Source organism: Mytilus edulis, chromosome 11 (genome assembly GCF_963676685.1).
Source record: "Mytilus edulis chromosome 11, xbMytEdul2.2, whole genome shotgun sequence".
NCBI lineage: Eukaryota > Metazoa > Mollusca > Bivalvia > Mytilida > Mytilidae > Mytilus > Mytilus edulis.
In genome coordinates this window covers 80,077,926-80,099,104 of record NC_092354.1, presented here as the reverse complement: position 1 = coordinate 80,099,104, position 21,179 = coordinate 80,077,926, and the positions used below count along the sequence as shown (strand labels likewise).

Here is a 21,179-nt window from a genome sequence, read left to right as displayed (position 1 = left end):
TTGAAACCACAAATATTATTCTACTGTAAATACACAGAGCAGCAATCCATGCCTTTCAAGTCTAATACTTTGTAAACATGGATCAGAAAAGTTGGAGGATCAATTTTATATGTACAGTAGCTACAAAGTTATCACCATTAAAAATTCCTGTTTTTCCTAATTTTTGTTTTTTTATTTAATTAGATATTTTCAAACCAGATATTTGGGTTAAAGTAAAAACAAATCCCCAACATCCCTTTTCCAAAAAGCAGAGGGAAAAATTCTGCCTTTTCTTATTCATTTGCACTATTGTTTTGTAAGTAGTTATACAGGATTATATTGACTTTAAATTGCATTAAATTTGATGGAAGTTCTAATTTAAATAAGTCATAAACAAGAAATTTATTTGAATTTACATGTAATTAAATTACATAATTAATTAAATTTAATTTATATTTAAAATTCTTTAAATTTGAAATTTATTGAAATTTAATTTATATTAAAAGATCTTTAAATCTCAAATTTATTCAAATTTAAATTATATCAAAACTTCTTTAAATTTGAAATTTATTGAAATTTAATTTATATTAAAAATTCTTTAAATCTCAAATTTATTCAAATTTAATTTACATAAACATTTCTTTAAATTAGAAATTTATTTAAATTTAGTCTATACTTAAATTCTTTAAATTTGAAATTTATTTAGATTTAAAAATACCTTTAAACTAGGTTGAAATTTGGGAATTTATTTGCAATATTAAATTTAGTTTAAATCTATATTAAATTAGAAATTTTCCAGCAAAGTAAATGCATAATATTTTTTGTAATTTGAAATTTAATATGCATAACATATGCATTTAATTTTATATTAAATGCATCATTTCATGCAGTGTGGGCAACTATATGTCACCCAACGGCTTCAACAATAAGGTTTATTATAACAAAAAAAGATGCATGCAATGTCAAAACAAATATGCATGCATATACGAAATATTTTATTATGCTATTTTTAGGAACCATTAGTTAACGGCTTGTGGATATTTTCCTTGCCGTAATAAAAAAATGTAATTTAGAAAATACCTGTATTTATTCCTCCGATCAATCCTCCTAATCCACCATTGTTAAGCAGAAGTCCACCACCATTGAGAATTCCACCTGCCCCACCAATAATTCCACCGCCGCCAATGAGTGGACCACGTGTAACAACTCCACCACCAACAAGTCCTCCTAATAATGGACCTCCTTTGCCATATGCCGATACAGAAGATACAAGCGAAACTAGAAGTAGAGCCAACATTATAATGGATTACTTTGATCTGTAGAAGATGTGAAATATACTCAGATATGAATGTTCTTTTATACTATGATTATTGTAAGACACGTGATACATTTCTTAAAACAGTGATTTGATGTATTATGAAAAAGGAGATTTAAAATATTGTGGTTTTAAATATTGCAATTTATGTAAATTAAGCATGTGTGTTTTTTTTTTCTGTGGACACAGTTCGATACATAGCATGCAACTATCACGAACATACAATATGATATTTTTAGATTAAAAAAAATAACATACTTTGCTGGTGTCAGCCAGTTGGAAAGAAGAAAAGTATAAATCGATCAATATTAAATTCTGCAATTCATTCATATGTTGATTAAGCAGGGAGTTTTTTGTGGACACATTCCGATACATAGCATGCAACTATCACGCAGGTCAACAAATGACCTTAATAGATATGACAAAAAAGTACTTTGCTGATGTCAGCCAGTTGTAAATGAGAAAAGTATAAATCTATCAACGTTAAATGTTGCATCATCTTATAGTGCATTTTAGACGAACTTAAACGGTTTAATTAGTGTAATACGTTGACAGAACAGATTGATCCAAAGATACAATTTCTTTGAATCTTGCTGAGATGGGTACGTAGAATGAAATAGAAATGTAGAAATTATATCGTCTTGAATGAAATGGAATATTATACAAAGAACAAGTGTTTCTTTCCATTACTTGATAAATAATAGCCTAAGCAAGAACTGTCAAATACTTTGTCAGAAAATACACAAATAGCATTGATTGTTAAAAAAGAATACTTTTCCATGAGGCTACTGTCTTACTCATCCATAATATTTACAAAGTGTGCACTATAATCATCTTAGTTTTCATATTTTCAAAAGGGGTAGGTTCAGTAAGACCCCGTTTTGGCCCAAAAATATAGCAGTTTTAAAAAATTGTTAAAATGTATACTTTTATTTATTTATTGGACAGTAGAATTCTTCTGCTAAAAAGATATGGGCTGTGTTTGACAATACAATGCACATATTTCGGGTACTAGCATCATTAAGTCATGCTAAATTACTGAAATCTTTACAATTTTAGCACTTTAGTTATATTTAAGACGGTTTTCGTCTTAAATGAAAGTGACCGCATTTTTGTTCATTCTTAATATTGAAATGTAAGTTGTATTTGATAATAACACATAATATATATAAAGGTTGAAGATGAACACCGATGCGGCCACTTTCAATTTTGACAAAAAAACATCTGAAAAGTGATAATTTTTGGCATATTTGATAGATTTTTCATATTAGAGCTAGAATCGGGTTGTTTTTAATGAGTAAATCAGTTAAAATCTTTCACATATACTTAAGTGTTTGAAAAGTGTCTAAAACTTTTTGTCAGATGAACTTGCAATTTGAGGCTAAACTCGGCCTTACTGGACCTACTCCTTTAACGAGTGCCTTATATAGACCAGGATCTGTTACCCTTCCAGCGCACCGGATATAAGCCCTAATTTCTTTTGGTTCGTGTTTCTCTTAAGTTTTCTATGTTGTTTTTTTGTGTACTATTGTTTGTCTGTTGGTCCTTATCTGTTTTATCTATTGTGGTGTCAGTTTATTTCCACTTATGACTTTGAATGTCAAGCTTGCATCGTGTGTCGCTCTTGTAAAGAACGTAAAAATCCAATTTCCTTAAACAAATAATGCATAAGAAAGACTTGACCATATTATTCAGTGACTATCTTGTATTACTGAGCTCTTATTTCAGAATTATTGCATCCTTGATGTACAACATTTTATTTGAAATACAGCAATTTTTAATTTAACAATAAACAGGGACATCAGTCAATTCAACTTTGAGCTTCGCCCTTTTAATACAACAATGCATTATTTTAACGATTCAGATTCTATTATAATTTTTATAATTGATTTAAATAAAAATGAACAGTTCATTTTATATAAATGGCCAATATTTTGATTGTTTAGCAATAGTGATTTAAAACCCTACTTGTTTTACTTTAAACAAAACAATGATTATGTTTTTCAACATCTAATTTTCTGTGTAGCACGAATTGATGTTATGTTGGAGAGTATAAGCCTGAGGTATCAAGAGTACTGATATTGTTTACGATGAAAATACTACTGATATACTATGCGACTATAAGATATATAAAGCGCAGATATGATTTTGGTTCACAAATGGTTAATGCGGAGAAATATATTTTTTTATTATTCAATATTTTTAAATAAAAAGAGGACAAGCTGGTATTCTTAATTGATGCGGACAAATATTTGTAGTTATTGTGTTACATTATTGCTGTCATTCGTATTAAAGAATCAAACCTCACATAAAAATATTACTGATTTACTATGCCACTATAACATTTACATAATGAAGTACAAATATTTTCAGTTTTGGTTGATGTGGTCAAATAATTTGGTTATACGTGTCGGTCTGAGGTATCGAAACTACTGATATTTTTTACGATTGAACAATTTGAATATAAGGAGTACATGCTGACCGTCTAAATTGATGTGGACAAAATGTTGTATTCATTGTGTGTAGATTTTGCTATCATCTTTATTATAAAATCTTGACATTGAAATATTACAGATTTACTTTGCGACTAAAAAATTTACATAACAAAGTGCAAATATTTTCAGTTTTGGTTGATGCGGTCAAATAATTTGGTTAAACGAGTTCGTCTAAGGTTGAAACTACTGATATTTTTTACGATATTTTGAAAAAAAAGAGGACATGCTGGCACTCTAATTTGAGGCAATCATGATTTTCCTTCTTTCAGTTGAAAGCCTCATTGATAGTTTTATACAATCAATTCTGACATAACAATATTACCGATTTAATATGATGCACGATAGATTTACATAATAAAGTGAAAATATGGTCAGTTTGGGTTTCAAAAAGATGTGCTCAATATTTTTTGTTATATTTTAGTCAGTTTGAGATGTGAAAACTGCTGGATTTTGGTAAAGGTCTAATTAATTGGATAAATCAAAGACATGCTTGTCTGGTTTTTTTTTACAGATAAAGAAATATTTATTATGATTAATTTTTAATTATTTGAAGAGGTTTAATATCTTCAACTGTATTCGTCAATATGTCAATTGAGCAATTTTGATGTACCTTATCATTTGATATGTAAGGTCAGTGTATTCAGGATACGATAGCAATCCGCGTTAACACGCGTGTACAACAAACAATAAAAGTGCGTTTACCTTTTACGAAAATAGAAGACTAAACCTATTTGACATTAATATAAAAAAAGATGATGTAACATGATTGCCTATGAGACAATTGTCCACAATATACCAAAATATACACACAGATATTAACAACTATCGGTCACCGTACGGCCCTAAACAATGAACAAAACCAATACCACATAGTCAGCTATCAAAACCCCCAAGATGACAATGTAAAACAATAAACGCGGAAGTAAACGCTAAAGTAAAAAAGTCGTCTGTTTACTCTTTTAAGAAGATGAGCCATTCTCATTTAAACGCAGAGGTGAACGCGAGAGTAAAACGTTTAATTTTATTGTCTACTGAAATTTTGGTGTTTACACACAGAAAGTGCTCGTTTAATTTTCTTCGCCTGTCTACATGTATTGCTTGGTCTGCATCAAACTGTAAATCTTGTACCTATGACGCGTCTGACGTATTTAATGTTTACCATGTTACCTTTGATAACTAATGATACACTGCATTAGACATTTCGACAAAGAGCTCTTTCACATATCATATTTCAGCTATCATACGGGTACTGAAGCAAAATGCTCGTGAGATATATGTATGTTGTCAAAAATAGCCAGCACAAATCAAATACTAGGTAAATCTGTGCCTATGTTCTGTTCGGGATTACATCAGCAAAGCGTACGTAATCATGATACATATCCGTGATAACAACATGAACTGTACTATATGTTAAAAAAGATGTATCATTTAATGTGTGCGGTTAGTCAGTGTTAACTATATTTATTAAACATTGTCACCATACATCAATTTTGCAATAATTTTTACGATCTGATGATCAGCCAACGACATCAAAAGCTTATGAAAGAGATGAGTTAAACATATAAAACAATCATGTTTAGGGAGCTCGCGGGTATATATCTTTTTTTTAATATAGGATGTCACTATTTTTTTCTATAAATAAACGTCTTATGTTGTACTGTTATACCATAGGTTAGGGGAGCGTTGAGAACCCGCTAACATATTTATCCAAGCCACATTATGTATGTATGTGTCTGTCCCAAGTCAGGAGCCTGTAAGTCAGTGGTTGTCGTTAATTTATGTGTTTTTCGTCCTTTTTTTGTACATACATAAGTCAGTTAGTTTTCTCGCTTCAATAGTTTTACATTGTAGTTTTGGATCTCTTGTGGAGAGTTGTCTTATTGACAATTATAAAACATCTGCTGTTTGTATATTTATCCTTTACTTAACAAAAACATAAAAGACGGAGTCACCGTTTATTTCAGCTCACAATCCGCCTTCCAAAGATGCAAGCATTTTTATTAAGTTAGTTTTTTTTTCTGTTGAACATGTAAAAGAAGAAAAATGGTAATATCGAAATGAAAAAGGAACCTTATTACAGAAATCGCTTAAGTTAAACATTAGTCTATTTTAAATGCAGCTTTTTTGAAAATGCTAATGATGAGTTTCAAAAGATATTTCAATTTTAATAAATAAAGAATGGCATTTTTTCAGCAAAGTGAGATACTGTGGAACTTTTTCAATGATATAAACATCTTCAACGTCATCTGGGGCCAAAACATATTGATTTGTTTGATTGAATTGTGTACCATATCATAAAATAACAACTAATTGTGTTATAAATAAAACTTGTATCGAAAAAAAAAATTCAAATTTTTGCTGAATTTTATTGTACCATCGATCCTCCTTATATTTTAGTTAATTATATAAAGGATTCCACTGTATCCGTATGCATACCTGATGAATGGATGTCAAGAAAATCGTCGCAGAGGCATACATTTCTTAAATTGCTTTTTTTATGAACTCATGATTTGAAACATTGCACTTTAGAATAAAGCTTCCTCACAAGAATTATATTCAGTGGTGATTGCAATTCAAATTAAACGGGATTTTCAATAACGTTGTACATGTTGATGTATGGTGTTGATAAATAAAGGCAACAGTAGTATACCGCTGTTCAAAATTCATAAATAGATAGAGAAAAAACAAATCCGGGTTACAAACTAAACTTGAGGGAAATGCATCAAATATAAGAGAACAACGACACAACAGAGATACAACACCGAAATATAATAAGAATCAAAAGTACCAGGATTTTAATTTTTTAAAAAGAAGATATGGTATGATTGCCAATGAGACAATTATCCACAAAAGACCAAACTGACACAGACATTAAAAACTATAGGTCACCGTACGGCCTTCAACAATGAGCAAAGCCCATACCGCATAGTCAACTATAAAAGGCCCCGATAAGACAATGTAAGACAATTCAAACGAGAAAACTAACGGCCTTATTTATGTAAAAAAACGAAAAACAAATATGTAACACATAAAACAAACGAAGACCACTGAGTTTACAGGCTCCTGTCAGGTTATCTATTCCTGGGATAAGAAAATCCTTAGTTTTTCGAAAAATTCAAAGTTTTGTCATCAGATTTTTTTTTAAATGACCACATAATTGCTATTCATTTCAATACCGAAGTACTGACTTCTAAGCTGGTGATACCCTCGGGAACAAAACGTCCACCAACACTGGCATAGACCCAGTGGTGTATAAAGTTATCAAAGGTGCCAGGACTATAATTTTGTACGCCAGACGCGCGTTTCGTCTACACAAGATTCATCAGTGACATTCAAATCAAAATAGTTATAAAGCCAAAGACGTAGAATGTTGAAGAGCAAAACTATCATGGATGAGTGAAACAAAAGCTTCAGTCTCTAACAATCTAACAATATTTAAAGATATTGTGTGTTATGATCATTCTGTTCTGTCAAATTAATAAACTTATGAAATGAAAAAAAAAGAATTCTTCTTATATGCACTATAATATGATGCAATATTTAACGTTGGAAGATTTATAGTTTTCTCATTTATGAATTAACATCAGTCAACTATGTTATAATGTTTATATAATAAGGTCATTTGTTATGTCCGTGATAGTTGCATGATATGAAAAAGACTTTGTCCTTAAACGAAACCTGCTAAATCAACATATTCAAGAATTGCACTATTTAAAACCGCAATCTTATAAATCTCCTTTTTCATAATATATCAAACCCCTGTTTTTTAAGCTATGTATCAAGTGTTACTATCATCATAGTATAAAAGGACATGCATATATGAGTATACTTCACATCTTCTAAAGATCAAAGTAACCTATCATGATGTTGACTCTACTTCTAGCTTCTCTTGTTGCTTCTGTTTCTGCCTATGGCAAAGGAGGTCCATTATTAGGAGGGCTGGTTAGTGGTGGAGTGAATGGTCCACTCATTGGCGGCAGTGGAATAATTGGTGGCTCTGGAGGAATTGTCAGTGTTGGTGGTCTTCTGCTCAACAATGGGGGATTAGAAGGATTAGGAGGATTAGGAGGATTAGGAGGATTGATCGGAGGTTTAAATTCAGGTATGTTCTGTATGACTATTTATTTTATCAACAGGGAAAAGGGTACAACCTGCTTATAAATGGTTCATAACAATAGCATAAACAAAACCTCTCATGTTTGCTTGATTTATTTGTATTGACATTGCATGCCTCTTATTTAAAATAATGTATATACTTTTAATTGTTTCGTATTTTTTTCTTATGAGAGCTCAGTGTTATGCTGAATCAAGAAATTCGCAAGGTAAATTCTGAAAATTTGCTGTTGACAAATATCATTTATGAAGAATGTACGTCATCAACCATTTGGACGATGTTTTTTTTTTTAATTTTCAGGACTTGTCGGAGGAGGTAAACCATGGTGCACATGCAGTTTGAAATGTGCTCCAGGACAGATCAAACTGAACAAGAACTGTAACTTGGCACCACTCCTTCCCGGTAGTTTGAATACTTGTTGTTCCTTATTGCCATGGTGGGTAACAAACCAAAGTTACGGTGCTTCCCTTGGAGGAGCTGGTGTTATTAGAGGTGGAGGTATAATTGGTAGTGGAGGCATCATCGGTGGCGTTAGTGGTATTGTTGGCGGTGGAAGTGGACTTCTTGGTTCAATCGGTGGTATTGGAGGTCCAATTGGAGGTGTTGTTACTGGACCAGTTAGTGGAGTTAGCGGAGACAGCAATGTTGTCGGTGGATACGGATCAACTGGTAAAGGATACTATTAGGTATTGTAAAGGTAGGTTCCAAGTTCATCATTAAAATTTTTGTGTATTAACGGTGTATGCACATCGACCGCTTCATTATCTAATAATTTACACAAAGTATCGTTCTGGTCTTGCATAGGAACTTATTATTCAGATGGCTTGAAGTTTTCAGATGTCATAAAGTATAAAGATGATCGAGTTGTCAAATGTTACTAATACAGAATCAGAAACAGCAATATTCAATCGTCGAATGTTTTACACCCAATACTGTATGTGTTTAACCAGTAAAATTACATCCTGAATACGTATAAGGTTATTTTTAGTTGATTGCTTCCTGATGTGTTCTTCTTAACATATAATAGTTTATGAAAAAAAAAACGTTAAAGGAACACACGCACAACGACATGCATACAACCCTATATAAATAAACCAAACCTTGCTACAGACAACTAAAAATCCAAACTAGAGTTCTGAAGACAACAACATGTCTTGTGTCACAAATATAGGTAAATCTTTTTTTCATGTCTATCTTAGGTTTTGATATATATGATTAATAATATATATAATCGGGAATATATTTGAAAAATTATTGTTGTATGTCTCGTTGTAGGTAACCCGAAGAAGACCCGATATCAAAAGCTTTAAAATTGTTCATTTGTAAAATAAATATAATCCTGACCAACTTCTATGTTTATTTTTGTTTAAAGACACATTAGGCTTTGAGCTGTGTAGTGCTAATCTTAATTATTTCTTACCTAAACATTGTAAAGATGTTGCTCGTCGTTCGTAAAAAGAAAAAAAAACAGGACGACAAGCCGAACATCATTCCATAGAAAACACTTTATAGTAATTTATATTCTGATGAACTCAAACTAACACAAATAGCAAAATTATTAAGCCGACATATTGTTAAAAAGTGTGTCTCTAAATTAAACAAACAAGTTGTCAATAAGAAATTCCAGCACACTGATCACTTGTTCTTCTGTATAATTTCATCCTTAACAGAACGCAGATCTTGGTGAACCTATCTAACATAAAGAACACCTTAACCTATAAATGATACACAATGAAATAAGAGCTAATTGATAAATATAAAATCTTTAATCCACAACAATGTCTTTATTTAATTTGCCTCAGAAAGTTTTGACTTTAAAAACGTAATACTATTGTGAACATTTTTATCATTAGCTATACAATTTCAGCTATTAATACTCTTGTCAACAATCGTGTAAAATTCAAAAGATTTAAACACAATACTACTTATAAAATAATATGTTAATGGGTAAGTCGCGTTTCAATTTTCCTCGTAGTTTTTTTTACTTTTGTTACTTCACTTTAAAATTTCACGGCAATATTTAAATTCATCAAAATGTAAAAATATCAGTGTAAACATAACTTGCAGTTAAAGCATCTTTCTCGTTTGGCTATTATAAGTTAATCGAAATGTGTCTGATGTAGACGAAATGCTCTTCTGGCGCATATAATTATAATCCTGGTACTTATGATAACTATGTACACCACTTGGTCGATGACAATGCTGCTGGACGTTTCGTCGCCGAGGGTAACACCAGCCCAATTATAATTATAATTACAATTATAATCCTTTTTACAATTATGTTGATCTGAGCGTCACGGATGAGTCTAATGAAGACAAAACGCGCCTCTGGCGTATAAAATTAAAATCCTTTTATACCTTTACATTTGATAACTATTTACGACAAATATGTGGAAAATATGGAATTTCAAAGTACTGAGGAACAAAGATATATAACGTAGAGGTCCCTAAAATAAAAGTAAAAAATCGAATGATGAAAATTTGAGCATTATATTATTAGAAAACAAAATACTAGGCATCTCTTAAAATATAATAATAGAAAAAAAATGTATAAACTCAGCAGGTGGTGAAACAAACAACTGTTCTTTGGTTTTTACTTTTATATTGCATAAGATAATGTTGTTGTGGGCTGATCATCGAACCGTCAATATGCAAATTGATGTAGAATGACAAAGTTTTATTATTATGGTTAACAAATTTAATTTCGGTTAAAACAATTGCACCAATCCCTATAGTATTTGTCTGGTTAAAGTAGTTTATTAATTAACTGAAAAGGGCAAACAGCGTAGAATATTAGCTGATGTCTATTTCTTTAAATTAAAAACAAACTGTATGTCCCATTTTGAGCCTCAAAATGTTTATTTTCTTGTTAGCGTTGACACCATTTTAAAGCGTGATAAATGTATACAAATGTCTAGACTTTTACCAATGAGATCGTAAGTATACATATGACGTCAAATTGTTCAGTTGCTAAAGAAATTGCAACTTTTTTATTTATGTCATTTTTGCGAACAAATATTTGTTCAATGGTATTTATTTTAATTCGATGCATTAGAATAGAGATAACTGTATTGTACTTGAATATTGGTCTTCGTAAAAGTTGATTTAGGGATAGGATAATCGTCGCTAGTTAAACTCAATTTGCGACAGCAAAATCTACGTTTTACGAAGGCAACGCTTAAAATACAATACAGTTATCTCCTAATTTGCATATGCCATTGTTTTTTTAATTCTATGCATAAACTTCATTTCGTGTTTTTGATCTGATTAAGTTGATCTTGATAAAATATTGAGTATAAGAACATAATTCATTGTTAAATGAAATCTTTTGCTATCAAAAACAATTTAGAACAGTATGATAAAAGTATTGTAAAAACACTACTTGAATCTTCTGATTACTACGCTTGATGAAAGTTATTTCTGGTTTTATTGATTTTAATCAACTCTTATAACATAAGATACATAGCCTCACTGTGAGTTTTTATAATATGTACATAGTTGATATGAAATCAAAAGGAGCATACTTTCAAGATAAATTTATTCCGAGTTAGACTCTAAATTTATTGTTCACCTGTTCCTACCGGCTGGGACCAACATGTTTAAACAGAGGAAATATTTTTTTGTTTCTTGCTCGTGTCTTCCAAGAGGCTATCTGTTCAAACACAGAAGGTATGCTCTCAATTTCTTTTTTTCCTGTATATATGTTAGGTTCAAACAAAGGAATTATGCTGTTAAGGGCATACGATAGAGTTACAGGGGAAGTAATGACGTTGCTAACGTAAAATGTTATTTTCGCGACGTCAAACTATGACATATCGGGAAAAAGATGCATTTTTCGACTATTTTTTATCATTCAAACTGATTTAATTTGAAAACGAGTGCATGGACCCCTATTTTTAAAACGACATTTTGTTTCATTTTGCAGGGAGATTATGTGGACTAAATTTTATAAAACTGTAAATAGATGATTTTTTTCAATTTTGATAAATATACAGCAAAAAATTACGATTTTTTCTTAATTCATGACCATTTGATAAATATGAGTTATTTCTGAATAAAAAAAGGCATAATTTTTTAGGATACTTATAAAATACAAAAATTACAAATTATCTTACAAAAAACAATTTGTGTTTATCTTTTAAAACAAAAAAGTTATTGCTTTCTTTCGAAAGGGAAAATACGGCAACAAATCAGAATTTTGAGTAAATATACAAAATTTCGACCTCATTTAACTCAAAAAGTATCACATGAAGGTATATTATTTATAACATATTTGATTTAAGCAGGCAAAAACTAGCCTATATGGAAATTTTCATCAAACTGTAAATACAGGATCAAAACTGTATCATATGCCCTTAAGGCCTCTAAGCGTCCTGTGAAAGCATTAGGGGTACAACATGGATATGGGGTGGAATTGGATCAAATTGGGTTAGAAAAAATAAAGAAGATAAAAAACTGCATGGAAGTTTGGAAATCCAGAGATCTCACATTTACGGGAAAAGTTTTAATTATTAAATCTTTTGTACTGTCTGTCATTGGATACTAAATTGAAATGAGAGGTATCCCGGATATATACGAAAAACAATTAAATAATATTATATGATCCTTTATATGGGATGGGAAAACAAACCAAATCGCTAGAACAGTGTGCTGTTTACCGAAAGAAAAAGGGGGGATAGGAATGACAAACTTAAGGGACTTTATTACATCAAAACAGGTGAAAAGTATGTACAGTATTGTCAACTCAAAAACACAAAAATGGAATGCAATAGGAAAATACTGGTTAACGTCACTTGACGAAAAATATGATACAAATTTTTTTATATGTTCTTGTTCGGACACTACATGTTTTAGTCAAATACAAATGTCCAAATATTATAAAGAACTTTTAATTTCCTGGACTGACTTACAAAAAATCAAAAAATCGGTCACGAAAGAAGACCTTTTAGAAGAAAATATATTCGGCAATTGTAAATTTAAGTTCAAGGGACATGCATTTTGCCTCCAGTGGAATAAAAAAATAAAAGATATTTGGGACTTAAACAATAAATCCTTTAAAACTTCTTTTGATATTTTTAACAGTTTTAAAGATAAAAGAAATTGGATTGCACAATATAGCCGCATTAAATCTTCGTTAACACCTCAACAAATTGACGTTTTAAAAACAGACTCTATCATACAAAGTCATTCTGATAGACCTATATAAATTACAAATTCTTGTCAATTTATAAAAAAATGAGTTGTCGTTTTTGCCAAAAAATTATGCCTTAAAGATATTAAATACTTGTATGAGAATAAAACAGCTCCAAATAGCCAGCTTAAGTGGAATTTACATTTTGGGAATGAACTACCATGGGAATACATTTGGGAAACTTTAAATAAGAATTTAGCTAACAGAAAAACTAAACAACTTCAATGGAAGTTACTACATAATATAATTTACACTGAAGAAAAATTACAAAAAATGAATCGCTCAAACGGGAAGTGTCACTTTTGCAATGAAAACGAATCACTTTTTCATCTATTTATTTATTGTAAACTGGTGGAAGACGTTTGGCAGGAATTTTTTTTAGAAAATATGGAATTTTGTTCAAAATTAAATATCGAGAAATTACAAAAATCGGAAACAAGTATAATTTTTGGGGTCATTAATGCAGATGCATCTTATACCCAAATTTTAGACACGGTGCTTCTAATCACGAAATGGATTATCTGGAAAACTAGAAATATCGCAAAATATCAAAAGAAAGGGATAAGTAAATCGGTGATTTTAAATATGATAAAAGATGAAATGCAATTTTTGCTCAAATGTCTTAAACCAAAGACGAAAAACGAAGCCTTTTCTATTATGTGTGACATTTTTTGTGTATAAATATATATTTTGCGTGGTCAGGTCAGTGCAGTGACCTCTTTACTACAGATTGAATAATAATATGTACACTGCTGTCAACTCCCTGCATGTAATTTCTATTGTGTATGTAATTCATGTATATCATTGTAACAATAAATGTTGGATCAACAGGTTCATTTTATAAACAAATATTTATTCACCATACCTTTGAAATAAATACTTTTTGAAAATCAAAATCATTAATCCATTTTTTTATGAATGAACTACACATATCTTTAACAAATCGCACGAGGTAAATGATCACTCGACCAGAAATTAAATGTAATTTAAATTAACATAACAAAAGACTTGATGTATACGATAAAATTGGAACTGCCTAATAAATACAGGTAGCCTTTGTGAGAAATAAATAAAGATAAAAACATACTTTATTCAAAAAATTACATTTGGTGAGAGCTGGTAAAGATATATAGATCGATACTGATTGCAGGTACATGTACATTTGTACAAGGATAGATAAGATTTACTACTATCCAGACATGAGGACAGATCTGCTTATGACAGATTTGAGACTTTTCATATCAGACTTGAGCTTTAAATTTGTTAACAATAGTCGCATTGCTGTTTTATCCCAGTAGCCCTATATAGCAAATTTCCTAACTCCTGAGACTCTATATAGATATTATACTCAGTAAACAAGTATATATTTTTTTTTATTTCATATATTCTTATATACATGAAATAATGGCTTTTAAATCAAATACAGCTATAATAAAAGAACTGATTTTGTTTCTTTTTCTTAGAAGACGGATAGAAAGATTATCCAACGCATCAGAACACTATTATAATCATGGTATATCAACATCATTGTCAACTTTGCTTCGTTCCTCATGTTTTACAGTCTCGACCTACATTTTACTTCATGCATTACATGAATATTTCATCGTAATTTTCCTTGTTTACTCGTTGTGCACATAAATGAAATAGTTGCCACATGACGTTTAGCTACAAAAAAAAAACAATCCACCGACATAATCTGTTAACAGTATACTACTCCCAGAAGACAACCTCATATATAAAGTACAAATGAATTCACACATGTCAGTGTTGGTATTTGGATGGTGCGGTCAAATAGTTTTGTTATAAACACGATTCGGAACTACTAACTTACGTGACGGTTTAATATTATGAATACAGAGATGAAATGCTGACACTCTAAATTAATGCGGAAAGAGTTTGTATGTATTGATTTCAAATATTACTTTCATTTGTATTACATGTATATGATCCATCTTGATATAAAAATAAATTCTGCTTTATAATGCAGCCATATAGATTTACACACTAACGTGCAAATATGGTAACTTTTAGTTGGTGCGGTCAAATAATTTGTTATGCAAATCAGCCAAGTTATGCGAGACAATAAGTTGAATAAAAAGGGAACATGCTAGCACTCTAAATTTACGCAGACAAAATTTTGTAGTCATTGTGTTCTAATATTGCTGTCATTTTTTTTAAACAATACATCCTGACATAGTTATGCAGATATATAAATTACATGATGAAGTGCAAATATGGTCAGTTTAGATTGATACGGGCAAAGCATTTGGTATACAAGTCAACCTGAGGTATCAAAACTACTGAATTTTTTTTACGTATTTATATTTTTAACAAAAGGAGGACATGTTGGCACTCTAAATTTATGCAGACAAATTATTGTAGTCATTGTGTTACAATTTTGCTGGCATTTGTATTATACATTTTAACCTAACATACAAATATTGCTAATTTACTTTGCGCCTATGAATATTTACCCAATAAAGTGATTATATGGTCAGATTTGGTTGATGCGGTCAATTACTTTTGTTATGGGAGTCTGCCTGAGGTTTCAAACTACTGAAATCCTGTTGCGATACAACATTTAGAATAAAACAAGGACAAGATTTTGAAGTAAATGTATTCCAATTTTATTTTTCACATTCTATCCTAACATAAAATATTACTGAAGTATTATGCAGATATATAGATTACCATTTTAAAGTGCAAATATGTAAGTTTTGGTTGATGTGGTCAAATAATTGTGTACACAAGTCAGAGGTATCACAATTACTGCAATTTTGTCAGAATCAAAATATTGAACAAAAGGAGGACATGTTGGCACTCTTAGTGTATGCGGATAGGATACAATTGTGTAGTCATTGTCTTCCAATATTGCTGTCATTTGTATTTTACAGTATATACTGTTTCTCTTATCTTACATCGGATAAGCACCTTTAACAACATGATAACTAAAGTTGACAATACAATAAAAATAATTAAAAAATATGTTTTTGAAAGAAAACTGGTAGTGAGTTAATGCAGCTGTAAGTTGTATATTACATCTCTGTTCAAACTCTTCTAATTTAAAAAATCTAAGTTTTAAGGTAATCAAATGAATTTCTTTGCTAAATACAATACAACGCGTATTATATTTACCATTTTATTAGGTTTTTTTCTTTTTTGTTATCTTCCGTGGAGTTAAGCAGTTTTGTGATATCACTATTTATGTCACATATATGACATGTAAATAGAAAAAAAAGATGTGGTATGATTGCCAATGAGACAACTATCGACAAGAGACCAAAAATATGCTGGTGTTGTCTGGATTTTTTTTATTTTGCACACAGACAATTATTATTTCAGAGTGTAGTTCTTTATTTGTCTCGGCTTGTTTTATGTTGGGTGTAAAAAACTAAATTCTAGTTGAACAAATTAATCCTGTCTTTCGGAAGCACACACTTGTATATCAAGGTTTGTTTTGAGTTGTAATTGATCAGAGTAGATGTAATTATAATGTGTTTTCTATAGAATGAGTTCGTCTTGTCGGCGCTCTGTTTACCAATGACGTGCAACATCTTCAAAAATTTGAGGAAGAATATTACTTAAAAATTTGAATTGCACAAGCAAATACCTAATGTGTCTGTAAACCAAACTAACAATGCAAGTTGACCTGGATTATATTAATTTTACAAATATACAATTCTCAAATGTTTCCTATTAGATCTTCTTTGTGTTACCTAAAAGAGACAAAATACTTATTAACATTTTACAGATAATCTATATTATTAATCAAAACCTAAGAGTTGCTTTAAAAGAAAGTACTGCATGACATCTGATAAAATCAAGCCAGCTAAATATTACTTTCTTGTGCACGACCTGAACAATACTTTGTTCAAATGATTTCTAATTGATAGAACTGGTCAATGTGAAAACACGATTACAATTCACAAATTGAATGATGAATTTCATATAAAATAAAATTAGACATATGCAAACTTACCATTAGAATATCTAATAGTAGCCTTTACCAGTTGATCCGTATCAACCGACAACATTGCTGCCTCCGCTAACTACACTGACTGGTCCTGTTACAACACCACTAATGGGTCCTCCAATACCACTGATTGGACCAAGCAGTCCACTGCCACCTCCAACCAGACCACAAACACCACCGATAATACCTCCACCACCAGGAATACCAGCACCTCCAAGGGAAACCCCGTTATTTTGGTTGATGGCCCACCATGACAATAAGGAACAACAAGTATTCAAACTACCTGGCAGGAGTGGTGCTAACTTACAGTTCTTGTTGAGTTTAATCTGTCCTGGAGTACATTTCAAACTGCATGTGCACCATGGTTGACCTCCACCGACAAGTCCTGGAAATTAAAAAAAAAAACATTGAGATTTGATACAGTTATGTAAATAACATCGTCTATTGACGTACATTCCGATAAATAATATTTAACGAAAGGACATTTTCAGAATTTCTTGAATCACTATAATAATGTGTTTTGGTGAGAAAACATCCGCATATCAGACTTACGTAAATACAATGAAGTGTTTAAAGCTGTATGATAACAATAAATTGAATTAAATGTATGGCCAAATGTATGTCTGGCTGGTGGAGTCTGAACAGATATTCTTTATAATTTTGTATACTATCAGCAGTGTATATATGTCTTAATTTGAGCTTACTGTATACCGCCGATGGATAAGAGTCCACCAGGTTTCAACCTGTATATGCAATAGAGTTCATAACGTATTTTGTGATTTTATCTGCAGTTGGAACGTTCACCTACATGTACGTTTAATGCAGACATTAATTATACATAAGGTATTAAAAAGAATGCGTGGTGTAATTGTCAATGACATAACTCACTAGGAACCAATGACACAGCACTTATTAACTATAAGTCATAACACGACTCTAACAATTAAAATTTGGTTCATTATTCTAAAAAAAGATGAGTACAATGTCAGAACAAATAAACATGCAAATTATGCATGTGTTTAATCCTCCGATCAATCCTCCTAATCCACCATTGTTAAGAAGTCCTCCACCACTGACAATTCCTTAAGATTCACCAAGAATTCCGCCGCCGCCAAGGAGTGGACCACTAGTGAGAACTCCACCATCAACAAGTCCTCTTAATAATTGACCCCTTTGAAATATGCCGAAACAGAAGCGACGAGCGAAACTAAGAGAAGATTCAACATTCTGATGAGCTACTTTGAACTGTAGAAGATGTGAAATATACTCAGATATGCATGTCCTTATATACTCTGTTTATTTTAAAATACGTTATACATAGCTTAAAAAGAGTGGTTTGATAAATTATGAAAATGGACATTTATAAATTTGCGGTTTAAAAATGTGCAGATCATGCATATGTTGATTGAGGAAGTTTTGTTAATGTCAAAGTCTAATGCATAGCATGCAACTATCACGAACATACAATATGACCTTATTTGATGAATAAAAATAACATTGTTCGCAGATGTCAGCCAGTTGTAAATGGTTAAATAAATCTGTCAACGTTAAATATTGCATCATTTTATAGTGCATTGCAAACAAAAGTAATGCGTTTTCGTTTCATAAGTTTTATACGTGGACTTAAAAGTGAACAGAAATTTACAACTGATTTCACTAGTTCATATGCCGGACTTGTCTTATGTTCAAAATGAAGTTTTCAACATGGTTTTATAAGTAGCTTATCCTCTCACTTAGATGACAGTTATTAAAATTGTGTCAATCTTCAATAACCGAACGTTTTATAGCTAACTATACATTGTCAGTGGCGTGTTGTTGCCTGTAATATCTTACATTCAATTTTTTTTAACATTAACAGCACATCTTCTAATTTTGATATCTAATTATCATGTCAGAACAAAACATTGATTGCATATCTGATTAAAAATAGTTATTTCTACCGAGTATTTGAACAAACATTATCTTTTTAATACATTTAGTGAGTTCTAAACGATTTTGCGGAAGTGCCTTTTTTCAGAAGGGCTCAATAATTACACATGCAGTCCAAGCTCTATAACTACAGAAATAAGATGTAATAAAATTGAGAATGGCAATGGGGAATGAGTAAAAGAGACACCAACCCGACCAATGAGCAGACAACAACCGAAGCCCACCAATGGGTCTATAATGTAGCGAGAAACTCCCGCACCCTGAGACTTAAATTAATACAAACAAAATACCAAAGGATATTGTTGATCATATCTATATAAAAGTTGCCTGAGAAAGTTAAAACTTTGATTTCCATAATTTGTTTGTTATGTTTAAACGTATAACACACTTGTCTTGATTAAATTGTATACGAAAGTTTGAGGCTAACATGTGCACATCCATTTGATGAAAATTCTAAATCCATTTAAGGAAAGTTTTGAATTAAAACAAATATACCAAGTATCCCTTTAGGTGAAGTGATAAAAAATGTCTTAAACTGCACAGGTGGTTAATTATGTTAAATATTTGAACTAGTCATAATCGTATGCTGATCAACAAATCGTAAACGTTCATTTATAAATTCATGTAAGATGACAATGTTGTGTAAATATTTTTAACACTAAATAACCACACATGATTAATGATAAATCTATTTCTTAACACTATAGTGCAGTTCACGCCATTATCATGGATATATATCATGATTACGTACACTTTGCTGATGTAATCCCGAACAGAACTAGACAGAGTTTTACCTTGTATTTGATATTTGCTGGTTATTATCGACAGCATGAATATACCGCTGTGCATGATAGCTAACATATGCTATATGAAAGTGGACTGTATCCATGTTTCTCATGCAGTGTATAAAAACACCTTAATTACCAGACTTAGCTTATTATCACTAAAAAATATCAATACTTGCGAGACAGAAAATGAGATGTTGAAAAAAATCATTGCCTTTTTTTTTAGTAAAACAAGTAGGTTTTCAATTTACTATTTCTAAACTATCTTTCCTTTGAGATTGACATAGATGATCTACTTTCGGTTAAATTAATTACATCTATCATTATAGTTTATGACACGTCAAAGTAATGCATTAATTAACATGATAAAGGAAAGTTAAAGTAACAGTCGAATACTGACTGATGTCCTTATATATCAATTTCTCAAAAATAAAAAAAAAGAATCTCTCTAGTAAAAATAGAATGGTGTATACAAGGGATGCATTACTATAGAAATGAGAGCTTAGTTATAAAACTCAAGTCACCAAAAACTATGGTCCTGATATCTTATGTCAAAATGCTAAAACGGTTGGAACTGTAAATTCTTTAATAGAGAGGTAAAATACGACAGCTGACTACAGACACTCATAACTCATGGCTAGGGATTATTGCGATCAATAGACAAACAATAATACATAAAATACAACACATCAAACTAAAAACCTAGAAACACGAACAAACAACAATTATGAGTGATTTTGGAATGTCTGTATGGGTAAACCTGCTCCATATGTGGCACTTGGTAACTTTTCATATATGAAATTTTTAAAAAACTTTAAATAAGTCGAACATATATTATTGGTGAGTAAAGTATTATATGCATACCCCATTATATTTTTACTGATAATGATATTGGTGTTTTTCAGACTCGGTGATTTGCATTACTGTCTTACTGTATGAATCAAATAATGAAATGTAACACTTGTTATTTGTATAATATTCCATTTTCAATGAAGAATATTTCTGCTTTTCAATTTCATATCGGAATAATATTTAAGGAAAGTGTACGTGGTTAAACCTTTTCTGTCAAATAAAAACGCCCTGATGAAATAAAAAAAAAAATACTTTGTCTGTACTATAATATGATGCAATATCTAACGTTGTTAGTTTCATATGTTCTCATTTACAACTGGCTGACATCAGCAAGGTATTTGTTTTATCTAATACGGTCATCTTTCAAGTTCGTGATAGCTGCATGCTATATATTTTAAAGAAACCCCTGTTTAAACAAGATATGCATTGCTTGCATATTTTCAAACCACAATTTTATAAATCTCCTTCTTCATAATATATCAAACCATTGTGTAGAGCCAGGTATCACGAGTCTTACAATAAATCTAGTATATAAGGACATGGATA

General features: G+C 30.9%; 2 protein-coding genes across 2 annotated transcripts in view; one reads left to right on the top strand and one right to left on the bottom strand.

The window, feature by feature from the left end:
- LOC139496378 (uncharacterized PE-PGRS family protein PE_PGRS46-like) overlaps positions 1–1,319 on the bottom strand; it is a 38,407-nt gene extending 37,088 nt beyond the window's left edge. The window contains exon 1 of the mRNA XM_071284952.1: positions 1,060–1,319. Within this exon, the coding sequence (XP_071141053.1) occupies positions 1,060–1,276 (217 nt within the window). The 5' untranslated portion in view covers positions 1,277–1,319. The remainder of the gene's footprint in view (positions 1–1,059) is intronic.
- A 6,287-nt stretch (positions 1,320–7,606) lies between these two features.
- Positions 7,607–9,250, top strand: LOC139494994 (uncharacterized PE-PGRS family protein PE_PGRS46-like). Its single transcript, XM_071283110.1, has 3 exons — positions 7,607–7,891; positions 8,204–8,600; positions 9,179–9,250. The coding sequence occupies exons 1-2, from the start codon at positions 7,651–7,653 to the stop codon at positions 8,587–8,589; spliced, it is 627 nt and encodes a 208-aa protein (XP_071139211.1). The 5' UTR covers positions 7,607–7,650; the 3' UTR covers positions 8,590–8,600; positions 9,179–9,250.
- The last annotated feature ends 11,929 nt before the right edge of the window (positions 9,251–21,179 follow it).

Coding starts and splice junctions, on each gene's coding strand:
- LOC139494994 (XM_071283110.1), top strand. CDS start 7,651: ATGATGTTGACTCTACTTCTAGCTTCTCTTGTTGCTTCTGTTTCTGCC. Junction 7,892..8,203: donor GATCGGAGGTTTAAATTCAG/GTATGTTCTGTA, acceptor TTTAATTTTCAG/GACTTGTCGGAGGAGGTAAA.